The 20,554-nt window shown below is 40.6% G+C and overlaps 1 protein-coding gene across 1 annotated transcript in view; it reads right to left on the bottom strand.

Annotated features, from left to right (window-relative positions):
- Positions 1-20,554, bottom strand: part of LOC139369640 (calcium-dependent secretion activator 2-like) — a 237,517-nt gene that overhangs the window by 110,924 nt on the left and 106,039 nt on the right. Inside the window, exons 7-8 of the mRNA XM_071108908.1 lie at positions 3,640-3,751; positions 1,384-1,523 (exon numbers count right to left, since the gene is read on the bottom strand). Of these exons, the coding sequence (XP_070965009.1) occupies positions 1,384-1,523; positions 3,640-3,751 (252 nt within the window). The remainder of the gene's footprint in view (positions 1-1,383; positions 1,524-3,639; positions 3,752-20,554) is intronic.

The raw sequence follows: 20,554 nt of genomic DNA, 5'->3' as shown, positions 1-20,554 counted from the left end.
GGGAATCTCAGATGACACGAAAGAGAGTTTGAACAGGCTAGTAATAGGGGTTGCAACAATTTCGGCAGATAATTTTAGAATGAAAGGGTCCAGATTGTCTAGTCCGGCTGATTTGTAGGGGTCCAGATTTTGCAGCTCTTTCAGAACACCAGCTTACTGGATTTGGGTGAAGGAGAAATGGGGAAGGCTTGGGTGAGTTGCTGTGGGGGGTGCAGTGCTGTTAACCAGGGTAGGGGTAGCCAGGTGGAAAGCATGGCCAGCCGTAGAAAAATGCTTATTGAAATTCTCAATTATAGTGGATTTATCGGTGGTAACAGTGTTCCCTATCCTCAGTGCAGTGGGCAGCTGGGAGGAGGTTTTCTTATTCTCCATGGACTTTACAGTGTCCCAGAACTTTTTTTGAGTTTGCGTTGCAAGGAAGCAAATTTCTGCTTGAAAAGGCTAGCCTTGGCTTTTCTAACTGCCTGTGAATATTGGTTTCTAGCTTCCCTGAAAAGTTGCATATCACGAGGGCTGTGCTATCTGTTCAGAAGCAATGTAGGCAATGCAAAAGTCAAAAAGTCAACTTGTTACTTTGCAGTCCATGGTGCATGAACTGAAGAACAAACTGGAATTAGATGTTTTTCACTGAAAAGAGGAAGGATTGGTTCAATTCAGCTTAGATTGAGTATCCCTAGACATTTTCTAGCCAGATAAGACCAGTCTTGTTATTCCAGTGATTTGACTGATGGCATGAATGTCATTGGGTTTAAAAATGGAGCTGGGCTGCCCTCTGTTGGAGTGAAGGAAGCCCAACATGAAATGCATTCAATATCATCAAAATGTACCTGAAATAATGCATTCCAATCAAATAGACAAGGCAGAGTGACTTGAACACACACATACGTCTCATATAAAAAAATGTTCTGTCCGCATACTGACAGACAGAAGTTACCCGTGCCTCTGCTCCTTAGCTCATCATCTTCCTCTCTACCCCTTTCTTTCTCTCCATCTCCTCTATCAGACACCGCTAGGGGGTGCTGCTATCCTTTCTTTGCCTTGTGTTCTAATGACAGTTTCTATTACAGCCTAACCCTTAAAACGTTAGTCACTCTGTTGTTTTTCATTATATCTCCACACAAACATACATATCCCATACAAATATATCCTAATAAACTCTAGGGTCCTATAAAATTCTTTATAGTGTGACCTAAGCTTGCCTGTCTCCCTGACCTCCACTGCCACCTAACATCATACCAACTGGGTAGTGTATTTCATACCCTCGGTATGACTTGGTAGTGTAGTTCAAACCCTCAGTATGACTGGGTAGTGTAGTTCATACCCTCAGTATGACTGGGTAGTGTATTTCATAACCTCAGTATGACTGGGTAGTGTAGTTCTTACCCGCTGTGCTTCATGTTGGGGGGTTTGTCCATGCGGACAGCTAGTTGGATCTTTAGCTCTACGTCCTGACTGTTCTTGGACACCACCATCTTGTGGAGCTCAGCCTGCTTGGGTCCGTTGGTAGTTGGGTTCAGGATCACCTGGGAATGGGAGAGTGGGAAAGGAAAGGATGGGGGTGACAAAGGGCGAGTGCACAGGAGAGATAATAAACTATTTTACAGAAGGTGATGTAATGATGGCTTCTGGCTTCACCACCACCAAAATATACAAACAGTCTCTCTCATCATACAGTTAGTCAGTGACAGACAGACGTACACATCCTCATACTTTGTTACTATGATGGGAACCGACAGGTGAAGGACATGACAAAACCATGGCTGTCTGGGGAAGACACAAACAAGACAGACTCTCTTTTCATATCACAACCCCCTCTTTAGTTGCTCCATATTGTTATGGAAAAGGTTAGGTAGTTTAGACTACCCCCAGAAGTTTCACAATTTAGTTTTAGCCCTGAACTAGTTCACCTGATTCACCTAGTCAAAGACTTGATGATTAGTTGCCTTAGGGGTGCTTGCGGTGGAATAGTTCAAATACATGGAACAGTTGGGGATCTCTGAGGAGAGGTTCGAGAACCACTGGTTTAGACCGCTCACTACCACCACACCATCCCCCAGGAGGCATCATCCCCCAGGGGGCAGCAGCAACATATTTGCCCATTGTAGAAGTAGTCAGAATGTAACTTTTTGGACCTGAATGCCAAAACATTTAGGAGATCGAGGTGTGCTCACACTTGACCCATTTTGCATACTCCACCCTACCATAAGACATCCATGTCTTCATCAATGGAAAGGGTAAATGGTTGAGTTTGATATAATTTAAAGGCTTACAAACAGGGTTGTGAAACTATTTTATAATTTCTTGACAAAAAATGTTGTTAACATAAAAATTATGCTCAAAAACCTTTCATGTCAATTACCAAAAAATGTGATGGCGGGCATAACACAAACTCCTCAGATGATGTAAAATAGGTTCTAAGCCTCAACATAAGCACAAATACTGTATTTATAGATCATTTATGATAAAGGATAAACAATGACAATACAAAATATATATATTCAAGAAATTCTAAATTAGTTTGAGAACACTGTAAGCTTTTAAATTATATCAAACTCTACCGTTTATCTTTTCCACTGATAGATGAGTATCATACTAGGGTGGGGTATGGGTCAACCAAAAGCATCTCTGTCTCCTAAATGTTTTGGCATTCGAATCCAAAAAGTAATTTTCTGACCACTTCTGCCATGTATGGAAAGTTTTGTTCAAATCAAAAGGTCAAAAAGTGATTGAAATCAAATAGAACGACCCTGATCGGTTTCAGAACTGTATGCATGAAACCCATTCAGATAGAGACTACATTTGTGGCAATGAAATCCTCATCTGTATTTAGACTCCATAGACATATTCACCATGCTTCAATTACTTTTAGACACAAAGAGTGCTTTGAGATGTTAGACACAAGTGTGTGTTTGTTTGTGCGTTTGTGTGTGTGTGTGAGAGAGAGAGAAATAGACAGAGCGAAAGAGGGGGGGGGTGGGAGACAGAGAAGGAGGCAGAAACAGAGATTAGAGAGGTTCAGGAAAACGAGAGAGAAGGAGAAAAACAGGATTAATGGAGGGGGACAGACTTTTAGAGTTATTACTTTTGACCAAAGAGAGAAGAAAATGGAGAATGAAAGAGGAAAAATGAAAGACAATAAGTTGGCAGAATGTGTGTGTATGCACGCTGTCATATTCCGCATGTGTGTGTGCACACAGTATGTATGTTGCATGAGTGTGGCACACCCACTCTAACACTGACTGGGAGACAGATCTTTGTGGTGCTCATTGTTTTGTTAGTGTCGCAGTGTTATCAGTCTCTCAAAGGGAGTCTCCATCTGTTTCTCAGAGAGAAGAAGAGGAAGAGATGGTGATGGGGAGAAGAGAGAGGGGGCTCTTCCGGTAGAATAACAGCTCCAGCTCTTGCACATTCTATACAATGCATATCTCAAATATTTCAATGGCATCCATGTCATGGGAAAAACTAGTCTAGGTACATTGCTGTTTGGGCTACATTGTTACATTGCCAGGCCAATGAATGATTGGGTCATTCTAATTGCTAGTATCTGATATAAATACTAACTGATATCAAGTGGCTGATATTGATAGCGAATTATATCTATCTTAATAGGTTGATGTACAGTATGTACTGGTGTCTTACCCTCCCCAGCTCCTTGTCTTCAAGGGCAAGTACCCCCGTGCTCTCTGTAAACAGCTTCACTTTGACCATGGGTAACGGGTGCGTCGTAGTGAAGTCGCCCTGAGTGCCCCACCTGAAAGACAAAGGTTCCAACCCTCAGGATTAAACATCAAGTCAAAGTGTATTTGTCACATGCACAGGATATAACAGGTGTAAACAGTACAGCGAAATGCTTACTTGCAAGATCTTCCTCAACAATGCAGTGTTCAATATCAAAGTTAAGACATAGGGAATCCAGAATAGGGTCTTAAAGCTAGAGTCCTTAAAGTCCTACTCCAGGCTCCTTTTCACTTCATTCATCACCCAATTTACTTAACAAAAGGCACATCTATATAGGTGGTCCAGGTATACTCATGACATGGCACAAGTAGGGGGGTGGGCCATTTCTCTTTTGTTCTCTATTGCTCCTCTATTGTTACCGCATGCAAAGGAGCGAGGCCGATGACATCAGAGGGCACCATCAGATCAACTCCTTGAAGTTTGCAGTAGTCTAAAAAACACAATTTTGCTCAAAACATATTTTTTTACCCTTAATTGTGTTTAAATTACTGTATTTATACATGAGATATTGTTTATCTACAGGAAAAGTTCTAATAGATGGAGCGAGTGTTTCATTGAAACAGTAACAAAGTGCCCCCCACCCCTGCCTCTGTTTTGGTAAAAAGCTGAGGGATGGGACTGGAGAAATGTAACCACTCTCAAATTCATAGACAGAGCGATGGATGCAAGGACTGACTATCCATGATACACAAATTATAGTTTTAACCATGTTTGGAGGTTATACAGTGTTTGTTTACATTTACATGGTTTACAAACCTTGGAGTAAAATAAGCTGAGTTTTGATATGACAGTTAAACTAAGCTCATGAGGCATTTATGGACCCGTACAAATCAGCTGGGGTTGACAATCTGGACCCTCTATTTCTGAAACTATCCGCCTCCATTGTCGCAACCCCTATTACCAGCCTGTTCAACCTCTCTTTCATATCGTCTGAGATCCCCAAGGATTGGAAAGCTGCCGCAGTCATCCCCCTCTTCAAAGGGGGAGACACCCTGGACCCAAACTGTTACAGACCTATATCCATCCTGCCCTGCCTATCTAAGGTCTTTGAAAGCCAAGTCAACAAACAGGTCTCTGACCATCTCGAATCCCACCGTACCTTCTCCGCTGTGCAATCTGGTTTCCGAGCCGGTCATGGGTGCACCTCAGCCACGCTCAAGGTACTAAACGATATCATAACCGCCATCGATAAAAGACAGTAATGTGCAGCCGTCTTCATCGACCTTGCCAAGGCTTTCGACTCTGTCAATCACCATATTCTTATCGGCAGACTCAGTAGCCTTGGTTTTTCTGATGACTGCCTTGCCTGGTCCACCAACTACTTTGCAGACAGAGTTCAGTGTGTCAAATCGGAGGGTATGCTGTCCGGTCCTCTGGCAGTCTCTATGGGGGTGCCACAGGGTTCAATTCTCGGGCCGACTCTTTTCTCTGTATATATCAATGATGTTGCTCTTGCTGCGGGCGATTCCCTGATCCACCTCTACGCAGACGACACCATTCTGTATACTTCCGGCCCGTCCTTAGACACTGTGCTATCTAACCTCCAAACGAGCTTCAATGCCATACAACACTCTTCCGTGGCCTCCAACTGCTCTTAAGCGCTAGTAAAACCAAATGCATGCTTTTCAACCGTTCGCTGCCTGCACCCGCACGCCCGACTAGCATCACCACCCTGGATGGTTCCGACCTAGAATATGTGGACATCTATAAGTACCTAGGTGTCTGGCTAGACTGTAAACTCTCCTTCCAGACTGATATCAAACATCTCCAATCTAAAATCAAATCTAGAGTTGGCTTTCTATTCCGCAACAAAGCCTCCTTCACTCACGCCGCCAAACTTACCCTAGTAAAACTGACTATCCTACCGATCCTCGACTTCGGCGATGTCATCTACAAAATAGCTTCCAACACTCTACTCAGCAAACTGGATGCAGTTTATCACAGTGCCATCCGTTTTGTTACTAAAGCACCTTATACCACCCACCACTGCGACCTGTATGCTCTAGTCGGCTGGACCTCACTACATATTCGTCGCCAGACCCACTGGCTCCAGGTCATCTACAAGTCCATGCTAGGTGAAGATCCACCTTATCGCAGTTCACTGGTCACAATGGCAACACCCACCCGTAGCACGCGCTCCAGCAGGTGTATCTCACTGATCATCCCTAAAGCCAACACCTCATTTGGCCGCCTTTCATTCCAGTTCTCTGCTGCCTGTGACTGGAACGAATTGCAAAAATCGCTGAAGTTGGAGACTTTTATCTCCCTCAACAACTTCAAACATCTGCTATCTGAGCAGCTAACCGATCGCTGCAGCTGTACATAGTCTATCGGTAAATAGCCCACCCAATTTTACCTACCTCATCCCCATACTGTTTTTATTTATTTACTTTTCTGCTCTTCTGCACACCAATATCTCTAGAGACCTGTACATGACCATCTGATCATTTATCACTCCAGTGTTAATCTGCAAAATTGTAATTATTCGCCTACCTCCTCATGCCTTTTGCACACAATGTATATAGACTCTCCTTTTTTTCTACTGTGTTATTGACTCCATGTGTAACTCTGTGTTGTCTGTTCACACTGCTATGCTTTATCTTGGCCAGGTCACAGTTGCAAATGAGAACTTGTTCTCAACTAGCCTACCTGGTTAAATAAAGGTGACATTTTTTAAAATGTTTTTAAAGAAGTTATATTCTTCAAGAATCAATGGGTATATATCATACATTTATAATTCAAAAAATGGACGCAGCAACTGAGGATTCTAGCTTTCAAAGGAGCACAGAATCAATATTAGGTCAGAGAAATAAAATGAAAAACACACGAGAAATAAAACAAACGAGAATGTGCACTATATACAAGGTCAGTACCAGTTTAGGGCTGTTGTGGTGACCATATTACCGCCACAATGGCGGCCAAGAGTTTTCCTGTACTTAGCTCCATCCCATTTATTTTTATCCTGAAAAACTCCCCAGTACTTGCCAATGTCAAGCATACCTATACCATGATGCAGCCACCACATTACTAGAAAACAAAGAGGCAGTTACTTAGTGATGTGTTGGACTTACCCCAAACATAAGGCTTTGTATTTAGGTAAAAGTGCATTCCTTTGGTGTTTTTTGTTTTTTGCATTATTACTTTAGTGTCTTTTTGCATACAAGATGCATGTTTCGGAATATGTTTATTCTGTATATTTGTATTCTTCGTCATTTAGGGCATTATTCTGGAGTCAATAAAATGTTGTTGATCCATCCACAGTTGTTTAATCCCATCACAGACATTGAATTCTGTAGCTGTTCAAAAAAAAAAAAACAATGGCCTCATGGTGACATCCCTGAGCAGTTGAATATCCTGTTGAGTACAGCTCAGTTCAGAAGGACGACTGTATCTTTGATGTGTCTGGGTGGTTTAATACCTAATCCACAGCATAATTAATAACTTGATCATGTTTAAAGATATGTTTAATGTCTGATTTATTATGGTTACCAATCACTGCCCTTCTTCATGAGGCTTTCAAAGAGCTCTTTGTAGTTGAATATGTGCTTGGAATTCAATACTTGACTGAGGGACCTTACATATGTTGTATATATATTTTTTAAATTTATTTTACCTTTATTTAACCAGGCAAGTCAGTTAAGAACAAATTATTATTTACAATGCCTGTTCAGGGGCAGAACGACATATTTGTACCTCGTCAGCTCGGGGGTTTGAACTTGCAACCTTCCGGTTACTAGTCCAACGCTCTAACCACTAGGCTACCCTGCCGCCCCAGGGGTGCAGAGGAAGGGTCATTCAGAAATCATGTAAACCCGTAATATTTCACACAGAGTGAGTCCATGTCACTTATTATGTGATTTTTAAAGCAAATTTGTACTCCTGAACTAATTTAGGCTTGCCTAAACAAAGGGGCTGAATACTTACGCAACAACTATATTAGTTATGAATTTGTTATTTATCTTTAAAAAATATATATATATATTCTTCCACTTTCACATGAGTATATTGTGTAGATTGTTTAAAAATAAATAATTTTTATCCCACTTTGTAACACAAAATGTGAAGAAATCCAAAGGGTCTGAATACTTTTGCAAGGCACTGTAGATGTATATAACTCGTTTTAGTATAGACATTCCTATTGAGGGCTTTGTAGTATATTCATTTAACAATGCATGTTATTGCCTTGGATTGAATTAGATGAAAATACATGCCCTAAATTTGAAGACCTAACAAAAATTTGAAGACTCCCCCCCCCGGAGCCTACCCAAATAAATTACTGTAAAAATAATTGAGACCCGGTCTGAAAGGACCCAAGGACAACCAGACCCGGCCCCGTATAGAGTGAGGGAAGCAGCAGAAAAGCAATTTTTTTAGCTAGCTACATTATTAACTGAAGGAGAGAGAGAGAGAGACAGCAGCTCAGTTTTGGGTGGACCCATGAAGACCTCTAGGTCTGTACTCTCCTGGAAGCTTCTAATTTGGGTTTAAGGTGGAGGATGAGCATGCTGGGTGGTTCAGTTATCCCACTAGGCACAAACTGATTGTTGGAAACTATGTTTATTCATTGTCATTTCAACAAAAGAAATGTATGTGATTATGTTGAATCATTGTGGAAAACTGATTGGATTTGCAAAAAGTCAACAATGTAAAGGGATTTCAGGAATGTCTGTATTTTCTTCACCTAAACCCACCTTTACCCTAAAACCAATGAGATGGTTAAAATGTTTGTTGGTTTTACAATCAAATTGAATTAAAACTAGCATTGAACTGACGTCTGTACCCAGTGGGATAACACCTGCACAACAGGTCACGAGTGTGTGTGCATTTATTATTTCCCAGTTGCCAAGACAACGTGTGGATTTTATTCAAAACGGTCTGTTCCTTTAAATTGCGAGAGACAAAAGAAGTATAAACTCACTCACAGGGGAGGGTAAAGGAAAAGATCAGTTCAAACAAGAAGTGTCTATTGTTTGCCTCGTGTTATTTTTTTTATCACGGCACACAAAGAAAATGGACACTGGAGATAACCCTGAGCAGACTTTACCCGACACTGATCTGTCTTTGTTTGCCTCTCTTAGGAAAGTCAACAGTTAAGGATGTCATGTGGAGGGCCGGGAAGTTAACTATGTGTGGTGTATTTTCCAAAAATATGTTTTCTGTCTTAAGATACATTATCTGACAAGGTATAGAACAGCAGCAAGTACCTACCTGGCTGAAGCAAAACATTTTACTTAATTTCTTCCTTGAAAAGAGAGTGAGTGTGTGGGAAGGAAGGTCTTTCTCCATCTCTGCTGAAGGACAAATATTGTCTGTCTATGCATAAAATACTTAGAAATGCACTGATTCATTCAGTCAAGTAACTACCCTCTAATTCAACTAAGATGCAAGACGATGACAATCATTGGTCTTGCAGTCAGCCTACACAAAGGCGTATAATGACTGAATTGAAAGGAGCCTCCAATGGTAAGGAAAAATAACAGAAAATGTTTTATTTATTTCACCTTTATTTAAACTAGGTATGCCAGTTGAGAACAAGTTCTCATTTACAACTGCGACCTGGCCAAGATAAAGCAAAGCAGTGCGACACAAACAACACATGGGATAAACAAAAGTAGGGTCAATAACACAATACAATATATATATATACAGTGTGTGCAAATGTAGTAAGATTAGGGAGGTAAGGCAAATAGGCCATAGTGGTAATAATTACAATTTAGCAATTAACACTGGAGTGATACATGCGCAGAAGATGAATGTGCAAGTAGAGATACTGGGTTGCAAAGGAGCAAAAACAAAATAACAATAGGGGGAGGAGGTAGTTAGGTGGGCTATTTACAGATGGCTTCAGAGATTTTTTGCAATTTGTTCCAGTCATTAGCAGCAGAGAACTGGAAGGAAAGGCGGCCAAATTAGATGTTGGCTTTGGGGATGACCAGTGAAATATACCTGCTGGAACGCGTGCTACGAGTGGGTGCTGCTATGGTGACCAGTGAGCTGAAATAAGGTGGGGCTATACCTAGCAAAGACTTATAGATGACCTGGATCCAGTGGGTTTGGCGACGAATATAAAGCGAGGGCAGCCAGCGAGAGCATACAGGTCGCAGTGGTGGGTAGTATAAACGGATGGCACTGTGGTAGACCACATATAATTTGCTGAATAGAGTGTTGGAGGCTAATTTGTAAATGACATCGCCGAAGTCAAGGATCGGTAGGATAGTCAGTTTTACGAGGGTATGTTTGGCAGCAAAGGATGCTTTGTTGCGAAATAGGAAACCGATTCTAGATCTAATTTTGGATTGGAGATGCTTAATGTGAGCCTGGAAGGAGAGTTTACAGTCTAACCAGACACCTAGGTATTTGTAGTTGTCCACATATTCTAAGTCAGAACCGTCCAGAGTAGTGATGCTAGTCGTGCGGGCGGGTGCGGGCAGTGATCGGTTGAAGAGCATGCATTTAGTTTTACTTGCATTTTAGAGCAGTTGGAGGTCACGGAAGGAGTGTTGTATGGCATTGAAGCTCACAGTGTCCAAAGAAGGGCCAGAAGTATACTGAGAATCACCAGCAGCAAGAGCAGAGTCATTAAGACTGCAATGATTGTATAATAGATGGATGCATAATAATAACTTTATTTGTATAGTGCTTTTCAATATAAGTAAAGTAGTGCTTCACATCAAATAAATAAAATAGTAGTAACAAAGAAACAGACAGGAGGAAGGAGAATAAAGGGTAGAGTACCTTATGATAAGCTGTAGACCACACTATCTACCAAGAGAGTTCTCATCTATATTATTCATAGCCGTCTATTTACCACCGCAGACTGATGCTGGCACGAAGACCGCAATCAACCGACTCCATAAGGTCAAAAGCAAACAAGAAAATGATCATCCAGAAGCAGCGCTCCTAGAGGCTGGGGACTTTAATACAGGAAAACTAATATCAGTTGTACCCAATTTTTACCAGAATGTCACATGTGCAACCAGAGAAAAAAAAAACCTTCAAGACCACCTTTACTCCACACACAGAGAGGCATACAAAGCTCTCCCCCGCCCTACATTTGGTCAATCTGACCATAATTCCATCCTCCTGATTCCTGCCTACAAGCAAAAACTAAAGCAGGAAGTACCTGTGACTCGCTCAATACGGAAGTGGTCAGATGACGAGGATGCTACGCTAGAGGACTGTTTTGCTAGCACAGACTGTAATATGTTCCGGGATTCATCCAGTGACATTAAGGAGTATACCACCTCAGTCATCAGCTTCATCAATAAGTGCATCAACGCAGTCATCCCCACAGTGAAAGTATGTACATATCCCAACCAGAAGCCATGGATTAAAGGCAACATCCATATTGAGCTAAAGGCTAGAGCTGCCGCTTTCAAGGAGCGGGACATTAATCCAGACGCTTATAAGAAATCCCGCTATGCCCTCAGACCAACCATCAAACAAGCAAAGTGTCAATACAGGATTAAGATTTAATCCTACTACACCGGCTCTGACGCTCGTCGGATGTGGCAGGGCTTGAAAACTATTACGGACTACAAAGGGAAACCCAGACATAAGCTCCCCAGTGACGCGAGCCTACCAGACGAGCTAAATGCCTTTTATGCTCGCTTCGTGGCAAGCAACACTGAAGCATGCACGAGAGCACCAGATGTTCTGGGTGACTGTGTGATAAAGCACTCGGTAGCAGATGTGAGCAAGACCTTTAAACAGGTCAACATTCACAAAGCCGCGGGGCCAGACGGATTACCAGGAAGTGTACTCAAAGGATGCGCGGACCAACATGCAAGTGTTTTCACTGACATTTTCAGCCTCTCCCTGACCGAGTCTGTAATACTTAAACTCAGCAAAAAAAGAAATGTCCTCTCACTGTCAAATGCGTTTATGTGTAAATATTTGTATGAACGTAACAGTATTCAACAACGGAGACATGAACTGAACAAGTTCCACAGACATGTGACTAACAGAAATTGAATAATGTGTCCCTAAACAAAGAGGGGGTCAAAATCAAAAGTAGCAGTCAGTATCTGGTGTGTACTTAATCCCCTCCTGTACTCCCTGTTCACCCACGACTGTGTGGCCAAACACGACTCCAACACCATCATTAAGTAAGCTGATGACACAACAGTGGTAAGTCTGATCACCGACAACAATGAGAAAGTCTATAGGGAGGAGATTAGAGAACTGCCATTGTGATACAAGGACAACAACCTCTCCCTCAATGTCAGCAAGACAAAGAAGCTGATCGTGGAGTACAGGAAAAGGCGGGCCGAACAGGCCTCTATTAACATCGACAGGGCTGTAGTGGAACGTGTCGAGAGTTAAGTTCCTTGGTGTCCACATCACCAACAAGAGGGCACGACAAAACATTTTCCCCCTCAGGAGACTGAAAAGATTTGGCATGGGTCCCCAGATCCTCAAAAAGTACAGCTGCACCATCGAGAGCATCATGACTGGCTGCATCACCGCCTGGTATGGCAACTGCTCAGCATTTGACCGTAAGGTGCTATAGAGGGTAGTGCGTACAACCCAGTACCACACTGTGGCCCAAACTTCCTGCCATCCAAGACCTATATAATAGGCAGTGTCAGAGGAAAGCCTATAAAATTGTCAGAGACTCCAGTCACCCAAGTCATAGACTGTTTTCTCTACCTTCGCACGGCAAGCGGTACCGGAGAGGCAAGTCTAGAACCAAAAAGCAGATATTTAAATATTTTCTTAACTCTTCTTGAACTGCACTGTTGTAGCGTCCCACCTCGACAACAGCCAGTGAAATTGCAGGACGCCACATTCAAAACATCAGAAATCCCATAATTAAAATTCCTCAAACATACAAGTATTTTACACCATTTTAAAGATAAACTTGTTGTAAATCCAGCCACGGTGTCCGATTTCAAAAAGGCTTTATGACGAAAGCACACCAAACGATTATGTTAGGTCAGCACCTAGTCACAGAAAAAACACAGCCATTTTTCCAGCCAAAGAGAGGAGTCACAAAAAGCAGAAATGGAGATAAAATTAACCTAACATTTGATGATCTTCATCAGATGACACACTCATAGGACTTCATGTTACAAAAAACATGTATGTTTTGTTCGATAAAGTTCATATTTATATCCAAAAATCTCAGTTTACATTGGCGCGTTATGTTCAGTGGTTCCAAAACATCCAGTGATTTTGCAGAGAGCCACATCAATTTACAGAAATACTCATAATAAACATTGCTAAAAGATACAACTGTTATGTATGGAATTTTAGATCCACTTCTCCTTAATGCAACCGCTGTGTCAGATTTAAAAAGAACGTTACGGAAAAAGCACACCATGCAATAACCCGAGTACAGCGCTCAGACACAAAAACAAGCCATACAGATACCCGCCATGTTGTGGAGTCAACATTAGTCAGAAATAGCATTCTAAATATTCACTTACCTTTGATGATCTTCATCAGAATGCACTCCCAGGAATCCCAGTTCCACAATATATGTTTGTTTGATAAAGTCCATCATCTATGTCCAAATACTTCCTTTTCGTTCGCGCGTTTAGCCCAGTAATCCAAATTCATGAGGCCTTATCACTAGGTCCAGACGAAAAGTCAAAAAGTTCCGTTACAGTCCGTAGAAACATGTCAAACGATGTATAGAATCAATCTTTGGGATGTTTTTAACATAAATCTTTAATAATGTTCCAACCGGAGAATTCCTTTGTCTTCAGAAATGCAATGGAACGCAGGTCACTCTCACGTGATCAGCTCATGCCATTCTGGCAGACCCCTGACTCAATCAGCTCTCATTCCCCCCTCCTTCACAGTAGAAGCCTCAAACAAGGTTCTAAAGACTGTTGACATCTAGTGGAAGCCTTAGGAAGTGCAATACGACACCATAGACACTGTGTATTCGATAGGCAATGACTTGAAAAACTACAAACCTCAGATTTCCCACTTCCTGGTTGGATTTTTTTTCTCAGGTTTTTGCCTGCCATATGAGTTCTGTTATACTCACAGACATCATTCAAACAGTTTTAGAAACTTCAGAGTGTTTTCTATCCAAATCTACTAATTATATGCATATGCATATCCTAGCTTCTCGGCCTGAGTAGCAGGCAGTTTCATTTGGGCACGCTTTTCATCCAAAATTCTGAATGCTGCCCCCTACCCTAGTGAAGTTAAGGGCTTGTAAGTAAGCATTTCACGGTAAGGTCTACACTTGTATTCGGTTCTATTCGGCACATGTAACAAAGTTTGATTTGAAACAAGATAGGTAATTAAAGTCATACATTAAAAACACTGGCCGTCCATGAGATTATGAGAAAATACAAACAATGGAGTTATGATGTGGTAGGACAGTTGTAGTAAGGCCAAGGGGCATTTATAAGTTATGCTACTCAAGAATCAAAGGGTATGTGGTTGATTGAAGTTATCATTAACGTGAACAGCAGGAAATATTCCAGATAGTGGCTTAAAGGCCATTTTCTTCTGGTTTCAGGGCTAATGAAGAGGATGGTATATTGTAGTGGCATGAAATTGAGGGCACACAGTCTGAGCTCTGGGAAATTCTACACCACTGAGAGTCTGAAAGGGTAGTCTTATTACCGCATTACCAGACTCCTGCCGCCACCGCCAGTCTAATAACCATGCTAAAATCAATGGCCAGAGGCACGGCAACAAGCAAGGACTCACTGTTACTGTACCTAATCATCAGACATTTTAATTTAGCTGGAGGCTGTGAGACAATAGCCACTTCATGATGTGATAGGAGGGATAATGCAGTGCAAAGTCACACAACAGAGGCTATTACTGAATCTCTCTGCTATGTGGATGGATGATATGAAAATTGTGTCCAGAAGTCTCAAGAGACAAACATATTTTCAATTTAAGCTTTGGAGGACAAGATGATAACTCTTCAGCTAAATGAGGTGGAACGGAAAATAATTACAATCGTGTTCCCCCAGACAACATGTTTAAAGGGCACAGCAGCACGACTTCACTTAATACCATGCTTTTAGGCCTAACTAACTTAAGCATTAGCTACCTGAGCAGCTAACCGATCGCTGAAGCTGTACATAGCTCACCCAATCTACCTACCTCATCCCCATATTGTTTTCATTTACTTTTCTGCTAATTTGAACACCAGTATTTCTACTTGCACATCATCATCTGCTCATCTATCACTCCAGTGTTATTTTCTAAATTGTAATTACTCCACTACTATTTATTGCCTTACCTCCTCACGCCATTTGAACACACTGTATATAGATTTTTTTCTCCCTATTGTGTTATTAACTGTACGCTTGTTTATTCCATGTGTAACACTGTGTTGTTGTTTGTGTTGCACTGCTTTGCTTTATCTTGGCCAGGTCACAGTTGTAAATGAGAACTTGTTCTCAACTAGCCTACCTGGTTAAATAAAGGTGAAATAAAAATAATTTAAAAAAAGGCCAGAGCCTGGACTTTATCTTCATTAATTTCCATTTCAATCAGGTGGGGGAAAACTTTGAGCAAGAGTGTTAAAGAATTCACTCCAAAACTTCATTATCACAAGTTACATAGGCTACTATGAGACACATGTCTAGATTGGACAGGCCCAGAGCTCTTGCGAGATGACTAAGAGGCCATTCAGTATTTCAGCAATGCTAACAAAGGAAGTGGAAATGATGTCGTGAGCTCAGACAGGGGAACTCCTTGACCTAACACTGAACGTGCATGGCATGGTAGCTCAAGGTTACGCCACCAAACACAAACTTCAGTTCTCTGTGTGCTGTGCTGTCTATTCACCTATGCTGAAAAACAAGTGAAGTGGAAAGCAGAGGAAAACTCACCACTGGAAAAGGAAGTTAAGAGTTGGCGAGGCTTTACTCTGTGGATCCAGAACTGTCGTTGGCGCTGTGTCATGATGATTCAGATGGGAGAAGACTGCAGAGCTATCAAGGATGCTCACTACCATCCAACCTCCCTTGCATTACATAACAAATCACAGCTTTAATAGGCGCCATTCGCAACGTTAAACAATGCTCTGGGGAAGCAGCGGTGCTCTATAGCCTTAGATGTTAAAGCTAGGAGTCTGTATTACATGGAGCGCCTGTGTTTAACTCTCATTAGCTCAGAAATGCAGCACATTGTTCGCATTTCAAAGCTAAGGTCTGAGTGTATTACCATCATCAGTATATTACCATCAGGTATGGCTGCCATGTGTACGCATGGGTACGTTAATTTAATCTTCAAAAGCTGACATGCCAAGACCAGGGATAATCCAATTAGACCTAAACAGGCAATGCTCTCTCTGCTGTAAACACTCAGGTTCCTATTAAAGCTGCATCTGAAATGTCCACACACATCTACATTATCTATACAAAACTAGTATGTGGACGCCCCTTCAAATTGGTGGATTTGGCTATTTCAGCCACACCCGTTGCTGACAGGTGTATAAAATCGAGCACGCAGCTACAGTGGTTCCTCCTTTAAAAGTTGCGTCATACTGCGACACGCCTTGCGTGCTGCCTCGGCATTCTGTGGCACGTCGTTTAATTCTCAGCCATTTTTTCTGTTACTGCAAGTTATTGCTAGTTTGACCACCAGAGGGCATATTTGAGAAGCATTTGATAGTATTCTGTATTGGCATTACCAGAGAATTTAAAACCTTTTTTGTAATAACATAGTATATTGGATTGCTTTTAAGAAATTTGGCTTAATCCATTTGATTAATACTGTGGTGTTTCTATTCAGAGAAAAAGGAAGCCCTCACGGTTTCTATGGCGCTGTACAACACGACATCGGGAGTAGGCTACAGGATCGGAGGATTCTAAATGGTTTGCCTTTATTAGACAACTTTGTTACAATATTTCGGTAAATCAGTGATATTTATTCCGATAGTAATTCGTTATGGATCCATAACTAAATCAACATGTGCATCTTGAAAGAGTATTTTTTATCATTATTTTATTAACGAAATGTGTTTATTTCTTTATTAGGCTACTGTCCAGTCTACAATAAATACTGTCGGAAATATGTAGAAAATAGTCAAAATAAAGAAAAATCCTGGAATGAGTAGGTGTGTCCAAACTTTTGACTGGTACTTGCTTAATTAGATTAATATTGTGATGATTAATACTATTCCATGAAAAATGAAATACCCTCTGCGTTTCTGTTAGAATGGAACTGAAAATATGGCGCTGTACAATGTGATTCCATATGTGTTATTTCATAGTTGTGATGTCTTCACAACATAGTTGTGATGTCTACTACATAATTAGACATTAGACATTACTCAACACTAGTGAGACTCATTTCGCCTATGGTAGGCCTACAGTACATCAATTTTTTTTTTTCAATGATGTTGACTCCTCCAATAATTACATTTAGAGGATTGGAGGACTAAATTAATATTTAAGGGGCATTTTCCATTGAGATCTGTGAGAATATCTGAGAATATCTAAGTTTTTAAATATAATTCTAAATTAATTAATAACAAATCACATTGTTTAAAAAGTAACAATATTTTGGAGATTTCGTTTTAATTTTTTCCTAGAGTTTGAGTGAGAAAAAGGCAATTCTTGAACATGGGTTGAGACATTCTCACTAATTTGTAAATAAAGCCAGTACAATGTGATGTCGGGAATAGGCTACAGGATTGGAGGATTCTAAATTGTTTGCTTTCATCAGACGTTACTCAACACTATTGAGACTCAATTCACCTATGGTAGGCCTACAGTATATCGATATATATTTTTTTCAATGACGAGACTCTCCGCCAATAATTACATTTAGAGGATTGGACTCTAAATTAATATCCAAGGGGCATTTTCCATTAGATATTATCACAGATCCTAAGGGGCTTTAATATAATTATAAATGAATTAATAATAATCACTTTGTTTAAAAAAGTAACAATATTTGAGATTTTGTTTTCATTTAACCTAGAGTGAGTGAGAAAAAGGCAAAAAAAGCAGACATCAGTTGCCTATATTCAGTCAACACATATCTCAAGACAATCATGGCATATTTGAACGCGTAATTCGTTATAGACCCATTTTTTATTTTTTATTAACAGCTCGTTTTTGAATGGTAACTGTGTTAAGGGTGGAGTTTTGGGTGGTGTGAGGAAAGGCATGACTTTAAGGTTACAATAGGCTATAAGTATACAGTAGATTGACAATTTTCCTCACTTTGATTATATTGTAGCACCATGACCAGGATCTCTATTCATTTAAGTGAGCAGATTAAGGCTTTCAGGAGGAACGGAAAATTGGAAAATCTAAAAGTAAGTAGACCTTTATGTAGTAAAATCAAGGTAAAATAAATAAATAAATAAAATACCTACAACACCTTCGGTAGGCCTACATGTAGGTCTCCTGATTTAAACCCGATCAAACTTGTTTGGCATCAACTGAAAACATTAATCTGTAACTCTGCCAAGCCGACAAGCAAAGATGAACTGGTGAAGGCCATCAAGAGGTGTTGTCTAGAGAAATTGACGATACAACAATGCAACAAATACATTGATCATCTCAGCAAGGTTTTACCTGTGGTCGTGGAGCTGGGTGGAAGTGCGACTAAAATGTAGTTTATATAAACATCTGCATTTGAATGTATTTTTTCTGGTTATTTTATTTGATTAACAAAATAATAAAGATGTTGCTGAATAAATACTGTACTGATGTTTTGAGTTAGAAATGTAACACTTTAGAGTACTTAAGCATCATACATTGCAAGTTGGGGGATTTTCACAACAGTAGCCGGGTTATAAAAAGTCTATTGTCCTGCTAATAGGAAACATTTGCATTATGGGCTACACCTGCTACAGTTGTGAAAAACAAGTGTTTGAAAACCTGTTTTCAAAATGCCTCCAGTTGTCCATCATTACTGTAAATAAAAACACAGCATCTTGTTTACATATTGTTTACATTCTTTATATCTACCTTTCCAATTAATTTTAGAGTTTGGAATTTACAACTGTGCGCTTTTAATTAATAGTTCCATTGTTTAAATCGAACATGCAGACTTTTTGTCTTTCAATTATGGTTTTATGTAGGATGCTACATTTTTGACCAGTTGCAATTGTAAGTAGGCCTAAAAAGCCTCATAGCCTACCACAACCACATACGTTATTTATATAGGCCTAGGCTCTGAAGACATAGACTCCAATTAAGCCCTCTTGTTGTTTGTAAAGTCAAATTAAAATTATGATTATTTTTGAAATTAATTGCTCGACTGGTGTAGGTTTTCACCATCTGTTGGTGTGCAACACTAGCATAACAAGCTAGCTATATTTTCAGCACCAGCCTACCAGCACCCTACCCCGGCCAATTAAGTTCTACCCCGGCCAAACCCACTGGGCCAATTGTGCGCCGCCCTATGGCACTCCCAATCACGGTCGGATGTGATACAGCCAGAATTCGAATATACACAGTTGAAGTCAGAAGTTTACATACACCTTAGCCAAATACATTTAAACTCATTTTTTTCACAATCCCTGACATTTAATCAGAGTAAAAATTCCCTGTCTTTGGTCAGTTAGGATCACCACTTTATTTTAAGAATGTGAAATGTCAGAATAATATTAGAGAGAATTATTTATTTCAGCTTTGATTTCTTTCATCACATTCCCAGCTGGTCAGAAGTTTACATACACTCAATTAGTATTTGGTAGTATTGCCTAAAAATGATTTAACTTGGGTCAAACGTTCCACGTAGCCTTCCACAACCTTCCCACAATAAGTTGGGTGAATTTTGGCCCATTCCACCTGACAGAGCTGGTGTAACTGAGTCAGGTTTGTAGGCCTCCTTGCTTGCACATGCTTTTTCAGTTCTGCCCACAAATTTTCTACAGGATTGAGGTCAGGGCTTTGTGATGGCCACTCCAATACCTTGACTTTGTTGTCCTTAAGCCATTTTGCCACAACTTTGGAAGTATGCTTGGGGTCATTGTCCATTTGGAAGACCTATTTGTGACCAAGCTTTAACTTCCCGACTGATGTCTTGAGATGTTGCTTCAATATATCCACATCATTTTCCACCCTCATGATGCCATCTATTTTGTGAAGTGCACCAGTCCCTCCAGCAGGAAAGCAGCCCCACAACATGATGCTGCCACCCCCGTGCTTCACGGCTGGGATAGTGTTCTTTGGCTTGCAAGCCTCCCTTTTTTTCCTCCAAACAAAACGATGGTCATTATGAACAAACAGTTATATTTTTCAAAATTGTAGCAGTGGCTTCTTCCTTGCTGAGCGGCCTTTCAGGTTATGTCGATTTAGGACTTGTTTTACTGTGGATATAGATACTTTTGTACCAGTTTCCTCCAGCATCTTTACAAGGTCCTTTGCTGTTGTTCTGGGATTGATTTGCACTTTTCGCACCAAAGTACATTCAACTCTAGGAGACAGAACGCATTTCCTTCCTGAGCGGTATGACGGTTGTGTGGTCCCATGGTGTTTATTCTTGTGTACTATTGTTTGTACAGATGAACATGCTACCTTCAGACGTTTGGAAATTGCTCCCAAGGATGAACCAGACTTGTAGAGGTCTTGGCTGATTTCTTTTGATTTTCCCATGATGTCAAGCAAAGAGGCACTGAGTTTGAAGGTAAGCCTTGAAATACATCCACAGGTACACCTCCAATTGACTCAAATGATGTCAATTAGCCTATCAGAAGCTTCAAAACCATGCCATCATTTTCTGGAATTTTCCAAGCTGTTTACAGGTAATGTCAACTTAGTGTATGTAAACTTTTGACCCACTGGAATTGTGGGATACAGTGAATTATAAGTGAAATAATCTGTCTGTAAACAATTGTTGGAAAAATTACTTGAGTCATGCACAAAGT

This window comes from Oncorhynchus clarkii, chromosome 2 (genome assembly GCF_045791955.1).
Source record: "Oncorhynchus clarkii lewisi isolate Uvic-CL-2024 chromosome 2, UVic_Ocla_1.0, whole genome shotgun sequence".
NCBI classification, from domain to species: Eukaryota; Metazoa; Chordata; class Actinopteri; order Salmoniformes; family Salmonidae; genus Oncorhynchus; species Oncorhynchus clarkii.
Note: the sequence above shows the minus strand (reverse complement) of the source record. Positions and strands in the feature narration are given on the sequence as shown.